The following is a 20041-nucleotide window of genomic DNA, read 5'->3' as shown; positions in this document are numbered from 1 at the left end:
CACATTGATTTTAATATACATTTGAATTGGCCATTCCATTTCCTAAAGTCATTAGGATAATTTAGACTCAAGAATGTGTCAGACTTATTTACATCATAATATAAAAATATTTTACAATATGAATTAAAATTGGAATATTATTCATTCTTGCTTTCATTGACACACTGTGGAAACCATACTTTTTTTATTCAAAAATTGTTAAAATTATTTCTTTCACTGGAAAATCCAGAGCAAAATATATAGTCAAAAATAATATATATATAATATAATATATAATATATAAAATGTAAAAAATTAAACACTGGTAAAAATGTGTAAAATGTATATATAAATGATATTTATTGTCACGAATCTGGTCCGTGCAATTCCATTCATTCACCACCTGAGGTCACTCGTTCACCATAATGACTTTTACACCACAGTACTGTTACCATTCTCTGTCGAACTGCATTTCCCATCAGCCACTGCCATGACACAGCTGTTCACACTGATCACGCCCACACCTGAGAACCATTTCACAATCACCATCACCCAATCACACACTATATAAACCTGGGACTTCCATTCGGATAATGCCGAGTATTGTTTAGCCCAGCTACCTACAAAGCGTTCCTGTATATCTTGTTTGATTTCCTGTGTTTTGATTCCTGCCCGTGTTTCTGGATTATTCTCTCTGCCTTGCCCTGTTTGGATGCTGTTTGCCGATCGTCGACCCACGCTTGCTCTAGGATTGCTCTTGTGTCTTACCTATGCCATACCAGTTTGCTCCCATTGACCCTGTCTGTATTACGACCATGTTTGCTAATAAAGCCTCGCAAATGGATTGTCACGTCTCGTCAACCCCGTAACATTTATTTCCTTTTTTAATGACTTTTGTTGAAACTACAAATAAATTAGTAACTTCTTTGGATAGACCTAGCTAATTTAAATGTCACCTGCAGAATTTTGACAGTTAATGTTGGGTGGCAAAATGCTACAATACAAAAGGAACTCAACAGAACCTCAGAAATGTTGAAAATTCAGATCACACAGGAAAAACAAAAAAGTTACATATATGTGGTAAAAAGGGCACATACCTCCCCTGTCTCTGATGGCCAGATTATTGCCCTTCTTCAACACAATGTCCAGCTGATACATTCCTGGATTTGATGGGGGAGGAAGTTCTTCATTACTTGGCTCCACAATATTGATGCCCTACAGGAGGAGAGGAAACAGTGAAGTGGTCAGACAGGCCTATGTACACACTGCACTAAGATCTCATGCACATACTTCAGGAAATCTATACCCAGTTTAATGCTTAATGTTATGAAGACTTAGAACATGAAGCGTTGGTACATCAGCTTCTCCCACCAATATAGTGCAGCTCAATAGAAAAGAAATAGCTCTTCTTTAAGGCTCCCTCTCTTGACTGTAAGATACAGCAGCAGAGAGAAGAAAGGACATTTGCATTTCATTCTGCCCTCACAGTTACATAATCATTCTGCCTCTACCATCCCAAATCCAGACCTCACAACCTTGAGATGTTCAAAAGAGCCACAGTCCTCACTTGCCTTTCCTTCTGAGAAACTTCAGGCTATAGTTCTGTGAAGGTCTGGAAATCGTCACCTTGGAATTATAAGGTTCTATCTAACATTTTTGTCAAAATTGAGTTATTCACATATTCTTATTCTGTGACAGCTTATTTACATTATGTGATGGGTTTTTTTTCCTTCAGTTTTGTACATTTTAGGGCTTTTTATTTAGAAAACAAAAAGGTTCTATCTACAAAATTGAACTCAAACTTGGTTCTATAAGGTTCTATCTGTGAATCAGCCAATCAGCACTTCGAGAACCAATCAGGATCAACTTTCTTTGTCATGTCGCCAGACTGCTCCGTAACAGCAGGAAAGATTAAACATTAAACAACAATAATTACGTGTCTGCATAATCAATAAGTGCAATTCACATTTATTCCACAAAGTGGCACAGTTTAAAACATGAATAAATATGTTTTTATGTTTTATGTATTGCAGAACAAATAATCATCTGCAAAAATTTAACTGGCTTGAATGGCTTTACTGCAGAGCAATTATTGTACATAATGAAATATAAGTGTCACTGTCGTTTGATGGTGGATGTGGTGAAAAGCGACGAAATGAAAATTCTCTGTTAATGTTGTTGTAATAAGACTATTTAACATTTACTCTGCCTCTGAGGAGGGCATCAGACCTTGACAAAGTATCAAAGAGAAACATTAAATCCCAATTAAACTGCAACAGAAGATAGAATGCTAATTCCCTGAAGACTGTAGGGCTAACCATTAGCAGCTGTTTGATTTACACTGTTTTTCCCTTATTAAACATGGAGCTAGTTTGTTACTCAACAAGAACGTCTTATTATCTAAAGCTCCTCAGTATTTACCACCGAGACAGTCTGCCTCTCACCATCTTCACTATACATACCCTGCATGATCAGAGCAGTGTTGGGGAAAGTTACTTTTAAAAGTAATGCATTACAATATTGCGTTACTCCCTAAAAAAGTAACTAATTACGCTACTTAGTTACTTTTTATGGAGAGTAATGCGTTACGTTACTTTTGCGTTACTTTTTAAATACGAGCAGGGCTTGTTTTTAATACAAGAAAGTTCTAATCATAGCAAATGTAAAAGCCCTTTCACACCAAAAAGTGTAATGAATAAACCTCAGGCTGAAGGAAGAGTAAATTCACGTCTGTGCAGTAGAACGCAGGAGAAGAAGGTTCAACACTCTTCAGCAATAAAAAAAACAACAAAGTACAATTGTTAGTTTATCTAAAGTCATTTTTGCTGCTTAGTATGGTTGAACTGGATCATATTCTGATGCATATTCTTTTTGCGTCATATTCTGAGTTTGCATTTCACTGTTTTAATTAATTCTGATGAATACTAAAGAATTTTTTTGCGAGTGGGATGAATTAATGCACATTCACATCTAGTCTAGAACTACAGTAACAGAATGACAGAGCACTGTCAGTCAATAAATGGGAAAAAAGTAACTGGCGTTACTTTTTTGAAAAAGTAACTCAGATATTTTCTTGTAAATTAAAAAGTAATGCGTTACTTTACTAGTTACTTGAAAAAAGTAATATTATTACGTAACTCGCGTTACTTGTAATGCGTTACCCCCAACACTGGATCAGAGGCATGTGAAATCTGTAGCATTTATATAAAAACAACAATAACTCTGCAAATTTCCATTAAAGCGCTGTCACCAGTTTACGTGACTCAAGGAGATGTTAGTGCACAGTAGTAAATTACATTATTAACCTAAGACTATGTTTTTTTTTTTTCCCAAAGTCATTCTTATATGCCAGTGTCAGTCCTCTGTCGTGTGTGTCTTGTGTTCCCGCCTATTGTGTCCTTATTTGGTTTGTTTCCTGTCCTTGTTTAGTGTCATAATTATTAGTTAATTCTTGTCCAGCTGTGTTTGTCTAATTATCTATGATGTTCCTGTGTATTTATAGTCCTGTCTGTTCAGTTTGATTTCGTCTGGTCTACTCGTTACTCCCCGGTGTTCCTGTCTGTGTCTACCTTGCCTTGTCTTGCCCTGCCTTGTGTTACGAATTCTGGCCATGCACTTCCGTTTACTCGCCACCAGAGGTCACCCGCTCACCACATGGACTTTCACACTACACAGCACATTGGAATCCATTTCCCACCATCCATTGAACTCACTAATCACTCACAGCTGTTCACACTGATCCTGCCCACACCTGAGCACCATCTCACAATCACACACACACACACACTATTTAAGCTCGGGACTTCCTCTGGCTCATCGCCGAGTATTGATTAGCCCAGCTATCTTACCAAGCGTTCCATGTTGATTTCCTGTGTTCTGATTCCTGCCCGTTCTCCTGGATTATTCTCTCTGTCTTGCCCTGTTTGGATACTGTTTGCCGATTGTCGACCCACGCTTGCTCTAGGATTACTCTTGTGTTTTGCCCTTGCCATACCTGTTTGCTGTGTACTGACCCTGCCTGAATTTGACCATATTTTCTAATAAAGCCTTGCGAATGGATCACGTCTCACGTCTCGTCAACCCCGTAACACCTTGTTTGGAGTTATTAAAGACTGTTAATTTGAGTTTACATCCTCGTCTCGTGTTCCTCGTTCATCCTTGCTGTGTGCACCGTGACAGCCAGTGTTTCCTGTCATAACCATGCAAACATTTGATTTCAAAACCAGTATCATAGCTAATAAACTATTTCTTCTTATGATTTTAAATCTGTATTTAACCTCAGAATTATCTCAAAGTAAATGAGAGGTGTTAAGTCTTATTTTTTGGTGGCTGTGCTTTAAATTAAATTATTACATGGCTATGGAATGCAGTCGTGACATTCCAAGGTATGTTATTCTGGTAAAAGCTAATAACACAGACTCATCCAGGTAACTTAAATCGGTGCTATATGCTTGCTAGGAACAGTTTTACTTGGTGGAACCTGTGCGTTTGGTTAGCTAATAAAATTTGAAAACTCAATTCAATATTATGTGTACAATTTCTTAATTTTGTCATCCTGGTATCATGGACTCATTCTCTCGTTTCATACAAACAGCTGCTGCCATTTGGTTTTGTACACTCTAATGGATTATAAGATAACTAACAAACTAGTACTGTGAGTACTAGTACTTAATCATTTATGTGGTGAAATGTTGTGTAATAAAAGTGGTATGACTGCACCGTATCCTTTAAAAGTCTGTCTAGTTTGAACTTGCTGCTTGCTAGCAACTGCTTTCTTCCTGTAAGCTTTGAGTTCAAATATTTCAACTCAGATCAGTGTTTCATGACTAATTATTTACTTTTGTAGCAAGCAGTCGTGTAATAAGCAGGATAATGTACATCCAGCCAGTTGTTATCGCAAACTAAAGATGCACATTATTCCTTACTTATAATAATCTTAATTAATGATGAAGGATTGTGAAAGTCTGACAGTAATCAATGTTGAGTTCTACTGTAAGGTTAACCCTGCCTGCTCTAAATGTTTCAAAATGATTAACAGTTGAAAATATTAGAAATTTAAAAAAGTAATAAAAAGTAATCAAATGTAATAAGTTACATTACTTTACTAAAATAATTGAAAAGTTACACTACTTATTACATTTTAAATAGGGTAAACTGTAATCTGTAACCCATTACATTTCCAAAGTAACCTTCCAAACACTGTATATATACACTCACCTAAAGGATTATTAGGAACACCTGTTCAATTTCTCATTAATGCAATTATCTAATCAACCAATCACATGGCAGTTGCTTCAATGCATTTAGGGGTGTGGTCCTGGTCAAGACGATCTCCTAAACTCCAAACTGAATGTCAGAATGGGAAAGAAAGGTGATTTAAGCAATTTTGAGCGTGGCATGGTTGTTGGTGCCAGACGGGCCGGTCTGAGTATTTCACAATCTGCTCAGTTACTGGGATTTTCATGCACAACCATTTCTAGGGTTTACAAAGAATGGTGTGAAAAGGGAAAAACATCCAGTATGCGGCAGTCCTGTGGGCGAAAATGCCTTGTTGATGCTAGAGGTCAGAGGAGAATGGGCCGACTGATTCAAGCTGATAGAAGAGCAACTTTGACTGAAATAACCACTCGTTACAACCGAGGTATGCAGCAAAGCATTTGTGAAGCCACAACACGCACAACCTTGAGGCGGATGGGCTACATCAGCAGAAGACCCCACCGGGTACCGCTCATCTCCACTACAAATAGGAAAAAGAGGCTACAATTTGCACGAGCTCACCAAAACTGGACGGTTGAAGACTGGAAAAATGTTGCCTGGTCTGATGAGTCTCGATTTCTGTTGAGACATTCAGATGGTAGAGTCAGAATTTGGCGTAAACAGAATGAGAACATGGATCCATCATGCCTTGTTACCACTGTGCAGGCTGGTGGTGGTGGTGTAATGGTGTGGGGGATGTTTTCTTGCCACACTTTAGGCCCCTTAGTGCCAATTGGGCATCGTTTAAATGCCACGGCCTACCTGAGCATTGTTTCTGACCATGTCCATCCCTTTATGACCACCATGTACCCATCCTCTGATGGCTACTTCCAGCAGGATAATGCACCATGTCACAAAGCTCGAATCATTTCAAATTGGTTTCTTGAACATGACAATGAGTTCACTGTACTAAAATGGCCCCCACAGTCACCAGATCTCAACCCAATAGAGCATCTTTGGGATGTGGTGGAACGGGAGCTTCGTGCCCTGGATGTGCATCCCACAAATCTCCATCAACTGCAAGATGCTATCCTATCAATATGGGCCAACATTTCTAAAGAATGCTTTCAGCACCTTGTTGAATCAATGCCACGTAGAATTAAGGCAGTTCTGAAGGCGAAAGGGGGTCAAACACAGTATTAGTATGGTGTTCCTAATAGTCCTTTAGGTGAGTGTGTGTGTATATATATATATATATATATATATATATTGTAATAATATATAATATTGTGCGCTATCTGTCATGCTCACTGGAGTCTCGTTAGTAAGTCGCGCACACATGCGCTGATAGCTCTGAAGTAAGCCTGAAACAGAACCTACTCCGGAGCAGGTTATCTTCAGAGAGCAAGTTGCTATGGTTACTTACATACCCTGAAAGTTACCTCTGTTTTTGGAACCGAAAGTTGAGGTTATCCGTTTACTTACCCTTAAACATACCCGTGTATGTCACATAGCCTGCTTTCTGGAACACCCCCCAGGAAAGCCAGCTGACGACGTCGATTGTCCTCTATTTATTTTTCTTCTCTAGTCACGTTTGATCTCGCGAGTCTCCGTGAGGTCACTGTGAAATCGTTCCTACAATCTTCAAGTTTGCTGTCTCGTGGTCTGCTCGAATCATCCAGCCTGTGCGTTCAGAGGAATTGAGTTCAGCGACGCTCCGTCTCGATCGGGAGCAGATAAATAATCATAATGACACCACACAATAGAGGATTTTTTGGACAAAAAAATCGCTTACGACAAGCCGCGAATCGGGCCGCCACGGGGGTGCAAATCGGCCTTAAAATGCTCTAGTGTGCGGCCAACCTTAAAGAGAATACCATTTTCCCTGTCCCGCTTTTTGTGGAATAAAGTCCTGGTCAGATGGATTAGAGTAACGTTAGTTCCCTCAATAATGTGTTTATTTACCCACTATAATCCTAGCTAAAATTAATATTAGCACTGAACAAACTATTTAGTATTGCCCTTAATTGTGCCTAGCTTAACCAAGGAAAAATTATTTATCCTAAAATATGGAATAAAAGTGATAAAGAAAACATTAAATTGACCTTTCTTATACATGCTGACACATTGTTACAACACTAATTTTATGTTTTAAAACAAAATATAAAAAAAAGATTTGTATTTCTTGAAAATTGTTTGCTTCAATTAATGTTTTGCAAGATAGAACCTTATAATTCCAAGCAGAAAACGACTTTTTAGAATTAGAAGGTTCTATCTGCATTTGACCTGTTCCAAAAATCCCCATTTCAAAATTTGAGAGGATTTTTGATATTGTACATTTAGAGTACATTTAGGGTCTCATTTATGACTTGCTCCCCATATCATTTTTGCTAAATGGAATGCAAAAACCTTGAAGCTCAATATCTAAAAACCACTCAGAATGCAGATAGAACCTTATAATTCCAAGGCGACGAAATGAAAATTCTCTGTTAATGTTGTTGTAATAAGACTATTTAACATTTACTCTGCCTCTGAGGAGGGCATCAGACCTTGACAAAGTATCAAAGAGAAACATTAAATCCCAATTAAACTGCAACAGAAGATAGAATGCTAATTCCCTGAAGACTGTAGGGCTAACCATTAGCAGCTGTTTGATTTACACTGTTTTTCCCTTATTAAACATGGAGCTAGTTTGTTACTCAACAAGAACGTCTTATTATCTAAAGCTCCTCAGTATTTACCACTGAGACAGTCTGCCTCTCACCATCTTCACTATACATACCCTGCATGATCAGAGGCATGTGAAATCTGTAGCATTTATATAAAAACAACAATAACTCTGCAAATTTCCATTAAAGCGCTGTCACCAGTTTACGTGACTCAAGGAGATGTTAGTGCACAGTAGTAAATTACATTATTAACCTCATAGGACTTTGGGGACAGTTTGTGGTGACTTGGCAGTAATTCTTAAAGCATGTACACCCACACATACTTGCGCATCTAAACACCAATACACACACACACACACACACAAGCATTCACAATATGAAACATTAAATAAAACCGCTGAGCTGCCGATGTAACATCAATGTGCTGTTAGTATTTATTTCCACATACAATTAAATTAAATTAAAAATAAAATAATAAAATTAAATAAAACAAAACAAAAAATAAAATAAATAATAATAATTAAAAAAGAAAATCTTGAATATTACTTTTGAAAATGCAGTGGGGTCCAATATCTGAAACCACATACAAAATTTAAATTCATTAAATGAATTAATATGTGAAAAATCCCCCCTTATTACAAAGTCATGCAGGCCCTTTTCCATCCTGGTAAAGTAATTAATTAGCCACTAAGCAGCAAAAGGTTTGACTACTAAAAACTGTCCACAAACGTATCATAACAAATGTAATCAAATGAGAATGAGGAGACAAAGCAAGAGAGAGACACAATCCTATACTACATACTGCAAAAACATTCATCTATTCGCTGCCAAGAGGAATTTGTTTTCATATTTTTCTTCTTTTTGCTTCATAAGAAAGAGTTCATCTCAAATAAAACAGCACTCTGACACTACTGTCACTCAACAAACACTGTTTATTATTCAGTCTTAAAGAATGACAAGAAGTTTGGAAAGTAATTGTGCCCTCAGGTCCTTGTTATTGTTGTGTTTGAAAATTTAATTTCAGTTTCAATTTGCTCATTATGACAAATTCTAGCGTCTAGCCATAGTTGGCTTCAGGAGCATTAGGGATATGAGACAAACAGGGTATCATTAAAAGTTTGAAGTAAGGAAGTTTCAATCAAATTTTTTTGATTGACAGAGCCCAACACTTTTTTAAATTATGTAATCTCATAAAGCAGAACATAACTGGGTGATATAGTAAATTAGTCATTTATTATCCAACGGACATGATTGAATTTGTACATGAAAATGTGGACTTGCAAGTTTATGATTCACAGTCACATAATGTTATTGTATTATTTCACTGAAACATTAAATTACGTTACGGTTGGGGAATATTTCAGATATTTTATAGTGCAAAACAAAATATTATAATATGAATATTTCAAAACAGCCTGATCTCCCCTGAAAATTTAATTAGCATGTTTCAGGATTGTGTAATCTCTTTTTTATTTTTAAAATCACACAAACAAATATGAAATATTATGTGAATTCCCTATTTATTATGTCCCCATATAGTCCAGAATTTTAAACATGCTTTATTAATTTCACATGATAACACAAGTCATTTGCAAAAGCATACATATGTTTTTTTCCTGGTTTAAATGCAATTTTGAGTCCTAGATTATTTAGTCCTTTGGTAGATGTGTTTAGATGTGTTTAGTAGTTTAATGTAGGCACTGGCATACATTTCAGCATACAACATTTAGTTCACTTATTCCTAAGGTCTTCATTATTAGCTGACACACCTGTGGGTTTCTGCTGAGTGCATCATTTAATAGAGACACACACTCATGAATGCAGTTTAACCTTTAGATGATACAGTTGCCTTTATAAGTCACACCAGACTGCGGCTGTGTCCAAATTCAGGGTCTGCATCCTCCTTAGGATCCTTCCTACCCGGTTGAAGGAGGAGGGATCCTCCGACGTCCGCAAAACCCGGAAGTCGGTGTTTGTGAATTTGGACAGCCTACCCTTCTTTCAGTTCCCTCCCTTACCCGTTGCTCATATCCTGTCGCCTAGCAACCGTGACAGCGCCAAGCAAGAAGCGGGAAAATGGACAAACAAAGAGTTATTCTCCTCATTTTAATTCTTTTGGAAGAAATAAAGCAATTAAATAAATTAAATACTTTCTTTGCTCGTTGTCGGAGAGTTTTTTATATCAGACTACAAGACAGTCACATCCAGGTAAGCCATTATAGCCTATTTTTATTTGTTTTTAAGTATTCTACTAATTTCTCCTACAAATTCATTGAGCCGAAGCATAAACTTTAGCTTGTTTTGTCAGAGAAACTCCTCTCCCACTCCGCTACCGCTCGCTTCGTCCGCCATTACGCTCTGCCGAAAAGAATTATGGGATAGGTAGGACGGGAAAGGATCCACCACACCCATCCTTCCAATTCGGGGAAAAGGAGGATGTATTTGTGGGCCGCATTTGAAGGATCCTACGAATTTGGACAGCCTTCGTCGCGGCGCTGTGACGTAACATCCTTCAAATGAGTACTCCGAAGGATGCAGACCCTGAATTTGGACACAGCCTGCATCTCTCTAAATGAAAAAAAAGTAATAAAATATTCAGCTGCCACAAACAACTTTCTGCCATAAATACATTCAAATGTGCTGCTACTGTTATGCAACTATATTCTTTCCTTTTCTGAAATATCTGAACATAATGCTCTTTCCTAAATGCAAACGTCAGGTGACACAGCTGTGTCCATTTTTAAGAGCTAATGAGCTTCTTTTTTCTTATTTTAGAGTAACCTGGCAAGACAATAATCCAAAATCAACTGAAACAATGTCTATGAAATCTATACAGGTGTGTGTAGGCAAAGCTGTCTGTACAGGCCAGAACAAACTCTAAAACCATACTGTATCATAATTTACTCGTATTTATATTGATAGACTATTGTTGCAGTTTGAGAGGCGGTCAGTTGATCCCTCTTGGACCTATTGTCTGTTATGTGCACAAAACACATTACTCATATTGAGTCAATATTGTCAAGAGCAGCTACAAAATAATCATTTACTAAATAGTATGACGATCCATAAAGGTAAACAAAAGCTCCTTCTCTTACCTTTCGCTTACGTCTCTCCAGGGTCAAAAAGCATTTAGCAGAACTGATCAGAGCTTTGCATAATAAGCGTCTCTCATGAATAAGTGATGACGGTGATGAAGTTTCAGCCTCTGGAGCCTTACATACAGTAAAGAGCTTATAATGACCAGGATGTACGATATTCCACTCCACAGGTACATGGACATTATTTCACTGGACAGATGGCTCGGGTAAGAGAGAGGTCAGAAGTGTCATTACGGTAGAATGGGAAAGTAAAAAGTTTGTTTGTTACTCGTTTTCGAGAAATATACTAAGAGTTGAATGTACAGCTGTATCTGTGGTAATCAATTTACATTTATAATCAATAGATTCTTTGATTTCTTAGATTTATCTTTGATTCTTTCATTTATTTGCTGTATGGTATTTAAAAAAAATGGATCATTGTTTGTTTGGTTGGTTGGATTATTATTTATTTATTTGATTGTTTTTGTTGTTGTTTTGTCTTCAAAGTAATGACTATTTGTAAGTCAAATAAATAAATTATTATTATTATTATTATTTTGGAATATTATTATTCAATTATAAACTTATCTGATATTTTAACATTATTTCTCAGACCTAACTTATTTAAAGAAATCTGAAAAGCATTGATTCTGCATTTCAGGAAATTGTATTATTATTGTTATTATGTACCAAAAATAATGACTATTGGTAGGTCAAACAAACTTTATTTATTTATTTACTTTCTTATTTATGGGGGTTGTTTTGGCTCAAAACTAACAACTCTTTGTTGATGTAATTTGCTTGTAAAAATAATACAAAACAATAAAACAAACAGCACTTAGAAATTTTCTAGTCCTATTAAACATACTCCATCTATAAGAATGGAGTAGCCAACCAAACACATCCAAAGTGAGATTAAGTCATCATCCCTGCATGCCTGATCTTTGCTGTGTATATGAGACTGCCAGCTCAGTTTACAAAATGTCATTAACTGGTAAAAGTTTAATAACACTGATGATTGATGTGAAATATGTGAAATCATGGGAGCTTCTTCACAGAGGTATTTTCCATGGAGGTTCATCACAGTGTTATTCGGACGTGTATAGGTGGAGCAGCATGAAATAATAGATGTGCTCTTATTTGGCTACGGAGGACAGATTTGTTTATTTCCACACACTGCAGGTGGCAAGAGATAAATTGCATTTGCATTGGTGTTTTTTTTTTTAAAGGTTAGCCAAGAGCGGTTCAGATGTAGGTCATGCTAGTGGAGGTGTACAGAGACACAGGATAGTTCACCCAAAATGAAAATTCTGTCATCATTTACTCAGTTATTTTGTCCCAAACCTTTATGATGTTATTTCCTCATTGGAACACAAAAGGAAAAGCATGCATTCAGTGAAAATGAGTGATGACCACAGCTGTCAAGCTCCAAAACAGATGTGCTATAGGCCTATTCCACACTTTTCTGAAGCCATTCGATAACTTTGTGTGAACAGACTTTAAAATAAGCAGTTATTCACTAACAATCTTCTCTTCATCCACTAAAGCTCTCAAATCTGATTTACATTTGCATACTCAAATACTGTATGGCTCATCAAGATTTGTCATGTCAAGATAGACAGCAGTAAAGCAGTACTGATTTTTGTGTGTCCTGTAACAGATCATGACATTGCAAATTTTATACAAAACACACAAAGCTATTCAATGACTTCACTGGACTTTTAATAAAGTGTTTGTCATATGGACTACTTTCATGGCACTTTTATGGGGATTTTTTTTGTTGTTGACATTTTACTTAACAGGAACTGGTCATCATTCATTTTCATTCACGTGCATGGAAAAAATCATATTAAATATCTCCTTATGTGTTCTACAGTAAAATGAATATCACATGAAAGTGACTGAATTCATTTAAATTTTTGGCTCAACTATTCCTTCACTTTGTGAGACTATTCACACATTAAACTCACAATAATGTTCATGTTATAAAACAACAATATACACTTTCCTTTTCCACTGTGTAGGAAACATTGAATGTGTCATGAGCCACTACAGTAATTTAAGTTGCAAACACTGATAGATATGTTTTAAGAGAGAAAAAATGAAAATGGCAATACTATGGTACTTTGATGTATGCCAGAGTAATGAATTATTACCATATTCCCAAAAACATATTTAGGCCGAAATTTAAAACGAATGTGTTTGAAATGCGTATGTCCATCCATTTAGATTACAAAGTTTCAACATAAACCAGGGGTGTCCACTGTCCAGTCTGGAGGGCCAACCTTTCAGCACACTTGCCTGGACGTTTCTAGTGTGTTAAGACTTTGATTAGTTTGTTCAGGTGTGTTTAATTAGGATTGGAGCTAAACTCTGCAAGACAGTGAGCACATTTACATGCACAAACTCAAAAATATCAGCTTATTAAAATAACCAGTCTTCGCCGTTTACAATGCACATCAGTAACCTGACAACGCAAGTAAGCTGCGTTTACATGACTTCATTAATAAATCAGGTTATTTCCCTGTATTGACATCAAAATATAATAATTTTCTGACTGAGTATCCCATACATTTGTCCGTTGTGATGTTAAATTAGGCTTGCAACATGTCAGCAGGAACCTTACACCTCATATTATCCTCTCATTCAGTTATAAATGCAGCATTGTGACTGAACCACTTCTACTTGCACGAGATGAGAACACATTTTTATCACTTTCTGAGTCATGAAAAAGTCTGCTTTAATTATATATTTCCTTCTTTCTTTACTGCGAGACGTTTGCTCGGTCTAGATGCGCTTAAATCTGCACCAATAATGCGTTCGTCTCACACATCACACATGTGCAGTTCAATAAGCCGTCAGAAAGTGGGTTATTGCGTTTACATGCCGCGCGAAATCAGAGTTAGAGGCAAAGAACTATCTGTTACGACCGGTTTATGCTTAAGTCGTTTATGACCTTACTCCGATAAAAGAAAACGGGTTACCACGTGCTCAGTGGCCCTCGAGGAACTGGTTTTGACACCCCTGACATAAACAAACTAAAAAACTTAATGTGATGCATATTTGTTTCATGCTGGGTTGAAGGAAGAACAGGAATATGATACAAATAACGTATCAAAAGTCTTTTAATAACCCACTTAAAGTAGGTACTCCAAGCAGGCAGACCAACAAAACACAACCTCTAACCTAGACATGACCGGACAACTGGGAACTGAAAAGACCAACTTATGCTAAATAAAAAGCACTAATATTGATAAACACATGAGCAGATCAAATGAATCACCACCACAACAACTGAATAGTGGCGGGAAAATCTAACAAAGGAACATGGTAACTAAAGAATACAAACTAAAAGACCATGAACTAACTGAACATATATATGTGACAATTTGTCAGTCATAATAAAACCAGTATGAAATTGAATGTGTTTAAAATATACAATAACTAGGTTTATATTTATCATATTTTAACCGTTCATACTTTTTAACTGAATAATTGTTTTCCCAATTAACAGATTTATGCTGATTGTAAGCTTTTTGAAAAAATTTACTGTATGAACTAGTTTAGATGCAAATAGTTAATAATAAACTTTTTTTGAGTGCAGAAATCTTAACTGTTCCTTACCCGTATCATTTACATATTATTGAAAAGTTTTTTATTAGATTATTTGTTTACGCTAAAACTGTGTAATCCAATTAAATATAATTTTTTATCCAGTTCAAACACATGGTTTTCACACAGTATATACCAAGGTACAACCCGAATTCCGGAAATGTTGGGACATTTTTTAAATTTGAATAAAATGAAAACTAAAAGACATTCAAATCACATGAGACAATATTTTATTCACAATAGAACATAGATAACAGAACAAATGTTTAAACTGAGTAATTTGCCACTTTTATCCACTAAATGAGCTCATTTCAAATTTGATGCCTGCTACAAGTCTCAAAAAAGTTGGCACGGGGGCAACAAAGGGCTGAAAAAGCAAGACATTTTGAAAAGATTTAGCATCTAGCTACTAATTAAGTTAATAGACATCAGGTCTGTAACATAAAAGGGATGTCTTCGAGAGGCAGAGTCTCTCAGAAGTAAAGATGGGCAGAGGCTTTCCCATCATTGAATGAATGCGTAAAAAGATTGTGGAATACTTTAAAAACAACATTCCTCAACGTCAAATTGCAAAGGCTTTGCAAATCTCATCATCTACAGTGCATAACAGAAATCTCTGTGCGTAAGTGGCAAGGCCGAAGACCTTTGTTGGATGCCCGTGGTCTTTAGGCCCTCAGACAACAATGCATCACTCATCGGCATGATTCTGTCACTGTCATTACTAAATGGGCCCAGGAATACTTCCAGAAACAACTGTCGGTAAAAACAATCCACCATGCCATCTGCAGATGTCAACTAAAGCTCTATCATGCAAAAAAGAAGCCATATGTGAACATGGTCCAGAAGCACCGTTGTGTCCTGTGGGCCAAGGCTCATTTAAAATGGACTGTTTCAAAGTGGAAAAGTGTTCTATGGTCATGATGAGTCAAATCGACTCATGTGATTTGAAAGTCTTTTAGTTTTCATTTTATTCAAATTTAAAAAAATGTCCCAACATTTTCAGAATTCTGGTTGTATAATACTTCAAACAAATCTATAATATTATGGTACATGCCCAAAAAAATTATTTATGGTTAATGTTGATTATTTCCTAAAGAAACAGACCTGCTATATAGAAACCCGCAATAACACCAGTAATAGTGCAAACGAAGATGCAGTACTGCATATCAGAGCTTCACCTGAGTAATATCACCAAACACTGTGCTTAAAGGAAACTTGCCCCATTAAGCAAGGGTTTCAAGTAATGCCTGGATTCTTAGTATAACTGACCCATGATCCTTTATAACTGCAGCTATTTTCCATACAAACAGTGTAGGTCAATTGGCCATCAATAGTCCATTCATCACTTTCCTAGCCTGAGTACAGCTTCCCAGGCTTTTTATATCTTTACATAGACCTAAAAATCAATTGAGGTTTACACCTACTGGCTATTAGTATTAAATGAATAGTGCAAGCTAAAGGCTACAATTAAAAATGACACAATCTGTCATCTCTTCTCTTATACGTTTTTCCAGGCCATTCTGTAGGCATTTCATTATCATTAAAATGTAAAAGTACATGTATAATTTCAGTTAATGTACTGTAGGTGAACAATCAGGGTTCAGTGTTCAGTCACGAGTCATAATCAAGTGTTTTACTCTAGTACTTTCACTGTAGAGGATTCCCTCAGCAGGATTACATCACCAAAGGTTAGTATACATAATGTATGCAGTTCTCCTGTCAAAAGACGGTATTATTAAACATTCATGTGGAAAACAGAAAACCCTGTCCTAGAAAGCAAAGGAATTGCAAGGTGGAGTTATCATATAAACTCCATGAATAGGATTTAAACCAATCCGTTTCCAACAAGGAGCCTTTTCAGCTGTTTTTAAAGCACATGTGAATGTACACCTATTTGAAATCATAATTGAAGCCATTTTCAGCACAAAGACAGAGGTTAGCCAAAAAAGCAATGGCAAAATTTTCTAAAAGAGTTCTGGGACCAAATAATTATACCAAGTACAAAGTGACTCCAAGTGCTCCCTTGAATGCCTTGCAATCTTCTTTTCACTTTACAGAGATAGATAAAGTCTCAAAGCAATGCAATGTCTCCTCGGTTAATGGATTCTAAGAGCTGGTGAGACTTATCGGATAGGCTGATCATTTCAACCTATCCGTCAGTGACCCCGCAACACAGGACGTGATGCAGCTCTCAAAAATATAATTCATCACTATCTTAAGAAATCAACACGTTCTCACTCCCAACTCGTCACATATTGACGCTTGGTCAGGACCCCTTGGCGTTGCTTTTTGACGCTCAAGGTACCCCTTTTGCATAATTTTTCGATGCATAGGGGTATCCTTTTAGCATTACTTTTCGACGTGCAGTGTCCTCTATTGTTTTCATTTTGTCTTAATTTAATGGTTTGCATACATTTGTAAAAAAACTATAAATAATTTTATATAAATGTATACTTTCATTGGAGCACCTAATGCCACCCCTACCCTAAACCATCCCACTTCTGAACAATATAAAACATGTAGCAGGCAAAATTTTGCATTACAAACAAGTTTTGTTGCATTCCAAGTCTTCTGAAGCCATACGATATCTTTTTGCGAAGAAGAGATGAAAACATAAGGTTTTAATCGCTGAAAATGATCCAGCTCCATTAACGTGCTCACATCTCATTCTAAAAGATACTCCCGTAGCATAACACAATCGGTCACAAGACACACAAGGGCCAATAGCATTTCACAATCAAGGCTGACGTAAGGCTTCTTCTGGCGGCATTTTTTTTTTATTTGTGCACAGAGACTGCACACAGGATGAGCTTTACGGCAGACAGAGACGGTGATCATGTCTATTCCTCTCACAAATCAATCGTTTTGCCTCAGAAGACTTGGAATATTAATATTTTTTTGAATAAATTATGACTGTAGTTGTACGGAAGTTCTAAGCGGCCATGCATTATTATAATTTTTCTGTCTTGTTTTCTCGTGATCACGACTTAATTTTCTCGTGATCTCAACATAACGAAAGTTGTTTTGTCGTTATCACGACTTAATTTTCTCGTGATCTCGCCATAACGAAAGTTGTTTTGTCGTTATCACGACTTAATTTTCTCGTGATCTCGACATAACGAAAGTTGTTTTGTCGTTATCACGACTTAATTTTCTCGTGATCTCGCCATAACGAAAGTTGTTTTGTCGTTATCACGACTTAATTTTCTCGTGATCTCGCCATAACGAAAGTTGTTTTGTCGTTATCACGACTTAATTTTCTCGTGATCTCGCCATAACGAAAGTTGTTTTGTCGTTATCACGACTTAATTTGCTCATGATCTCGACATAACGAAAGTTGTTTTTCTCGTTATCACGACTTAATTTTCTCGTGATCTCGACATAACGAAAGTTGTTTTGTCGTTATCACGACTTAATTTTCTCTTTGTATTCGGCATGAGAAAATGCTATAGAAGCAGCATCATCGCAGCATCATGGATGATCGTATTCGCTTTTACTTTGATCAGGGACTCACTCAAACTGAAATAATAAAAATAAAAATATGGTATTGGATTGGATTGGATTGGATTCAATTTATTGTCATTGCACATGTAGGTACAAGGCAACGAAATGCAATAGAGAAGAATAAATACAGCATAACATGAGGAAGGAGAGGAGAAAAAAAAGTGTCCTCGCACTGCGTTCTTGGAAGAGAACGCAGCGCGAGAACAGACAAAAAAACCTCAGCATAAAGCACAATCAACACAGGAACATAACTTGCATAGTAATCCTAGTTCAGACGAAACAGCCATCCGGCCAGCCGCCAGTACAGCGCAAACCCACGGACCCGTTAACGCCTGACAGGATGAAGCGACGAAGGCGTGGGATGGGGTTAGGGAGGTGTATGAGTTTGTGTATGTGTAAGTTCGTGTGAGTTCGTATGCCTTGAAATCCGTTTCGCCAGCACTCCAAACCAGTCGACTCAGTTCGCAGGTTGTGATGCGACATAGCAATTGCCATGGAAACGTCCTTGGACAGAGCACAAGCGCCCGACAATAACAAGGTGTTTTTGGGAGGAGGGAATGGAAGAAAGAGCGTCTCCCTGCAGTATTCACCGGAGAGTTGATACCAGAGCGGCCTTGCCAAGCCGATCTGTTGTGGGAAGCCGGAAAGAGATAAGATTGTTTTGTCTTAGTGCGAACAGCTGTCTTCCAGTTTCACAGCTAATTCTCATTGTCCATTCTGATCTCCATGTCCGTCGATTTTTCTTTCCAAAGCCGAGAGCTTAGCCGTGATTGAATCCATATTGCGGTTAATCGCCTCAGTCTCCGAGGCGACCGCTCTGCCCACAGACTCCATCATGACGGGCAGCCGTGAGAGGTTTTGGACAGCCAGTCCCGTCTCCTTAATTTTCTGATAATTTAGGGCAACGCCTAATCCAAATAGCAGAAACCCAGTTATCATTGTTCCGAATAAGAAGATGTCTTCAATGTCCTCCACGGAGAGAGCCGCTAGACACACGACCCGCCATCTCTCCCATGCGTCCATCGTGTAGCCAGCAGCAAACGTCCCAGCGGGACATTCCGGTTCTCCAGATCCCGCTTTCCTAGTCGAGAAGATGGTGTCAATTGCATTTAGAGACCAGTTGATCAGATCCATAATTTCGGTTTTGCAAATAGTGCAGCGAGAGTCTCTTAAGAGGACAGGACAATACAAGAGAGCAAGCAGGGAAGTTCAGGAGGGAGGGAGGGAAGAAAAATGCGACCGCCTTCGAACAGAGCCAAACGAGAAGCGTATAAGTACCATCCCAAATATTGAAGGTGTTGTGTGTGTGATCGACTACATTGATCCATGATAGAATACTTGTCATGCATGCATATTCATACTCGGACATTTTAGCTCTGTGTCTGTCAGTGATTGACGACTTACACATAAGTGTAGGACACTTGAGAAGGAGGCTGTCGGGTCTGCAACTTTATCGTCGAAGACAATATAGCGACCCTGATTTTCTCACGATAGCTACAATTACGTCGTGAGAAAACGGTTTTTAGGTTGAGATCAACAACTTTCGTTATGTCCAGATAACCACAAAACAACTTTCGTTATGTCGAGATCACGAGAAAATTAAGTCGTGACCACGAGAAAACAAGACAGAAAAATTATAATAATGCATGGCCGCTTAGAACTTCTGTAGTAGTTGTACCTGCCTGTTATATCTTTTGTTTTATTGACAAATGGTAGGTTTAGGGGCAGGGGTAAATGTATAAATAGTGTAATGTAAATAAAACTGTTGTGACTGTTTACATTGAAAAATCACACCCCAACATATATGCAATAATTCCCAGTGCCTTTCGTGTCGGCATACCGATGCCAAGGGTTTCTTATTTAAAGCAATGGAGGTCCATGCACGTCCAAAAATTATGCTAAAGGGGTACCCTGTGCATCAAAAAATCATGCCAAAGCGTCTTGACCAAGCAACAATATGTGATGAGTTGGGAGTGAGAATGTGTTGAAGGAATACAAGAATGG

General features: G+C 37.4%; 1 protein-coding gene across 1 annotated transcript in view; it reads right to left on the bottom strand.

The window, feature by feature from the left end:
* LOC306869464 (multiple C2 and transmembrane domain-containing protein 1-like) overlaps positions 1 to 20041 on the bottom strand; it is a gene marked incomplete at its 5' end in the record, with an annotated part of 124023 nt that overhangs the window by 90688 nt on the left and 13294 nt on the right. Inside the window, one exon of the mRNA XM_079416239.1 lies at positions 1077 to 1194. Within this exon, the coding sequence (XP_079272365.1) occupies positions 1077 to 1194 (118 nt within the window). The remainder of the gene's footprint in view (positions 1 to 1076; positions 1195 to 20041) is intronic.

This window comes from Barbus barbus (genome assembly GCF_936440315.1).
Source record: "Barbus barbus genome assembly, chromosome: 5".
NCBI lineage: Eukaryota > Metazoa > Chordata > Actinopteri > Cypriniformes > Cyprinidae > Barbus > Barbus barbus.
The sequence above is the reverse complement of the archived record's forward strand: the minus strand, read 5'-3'. Positions and strand labels throughout refer to the sequence as shown.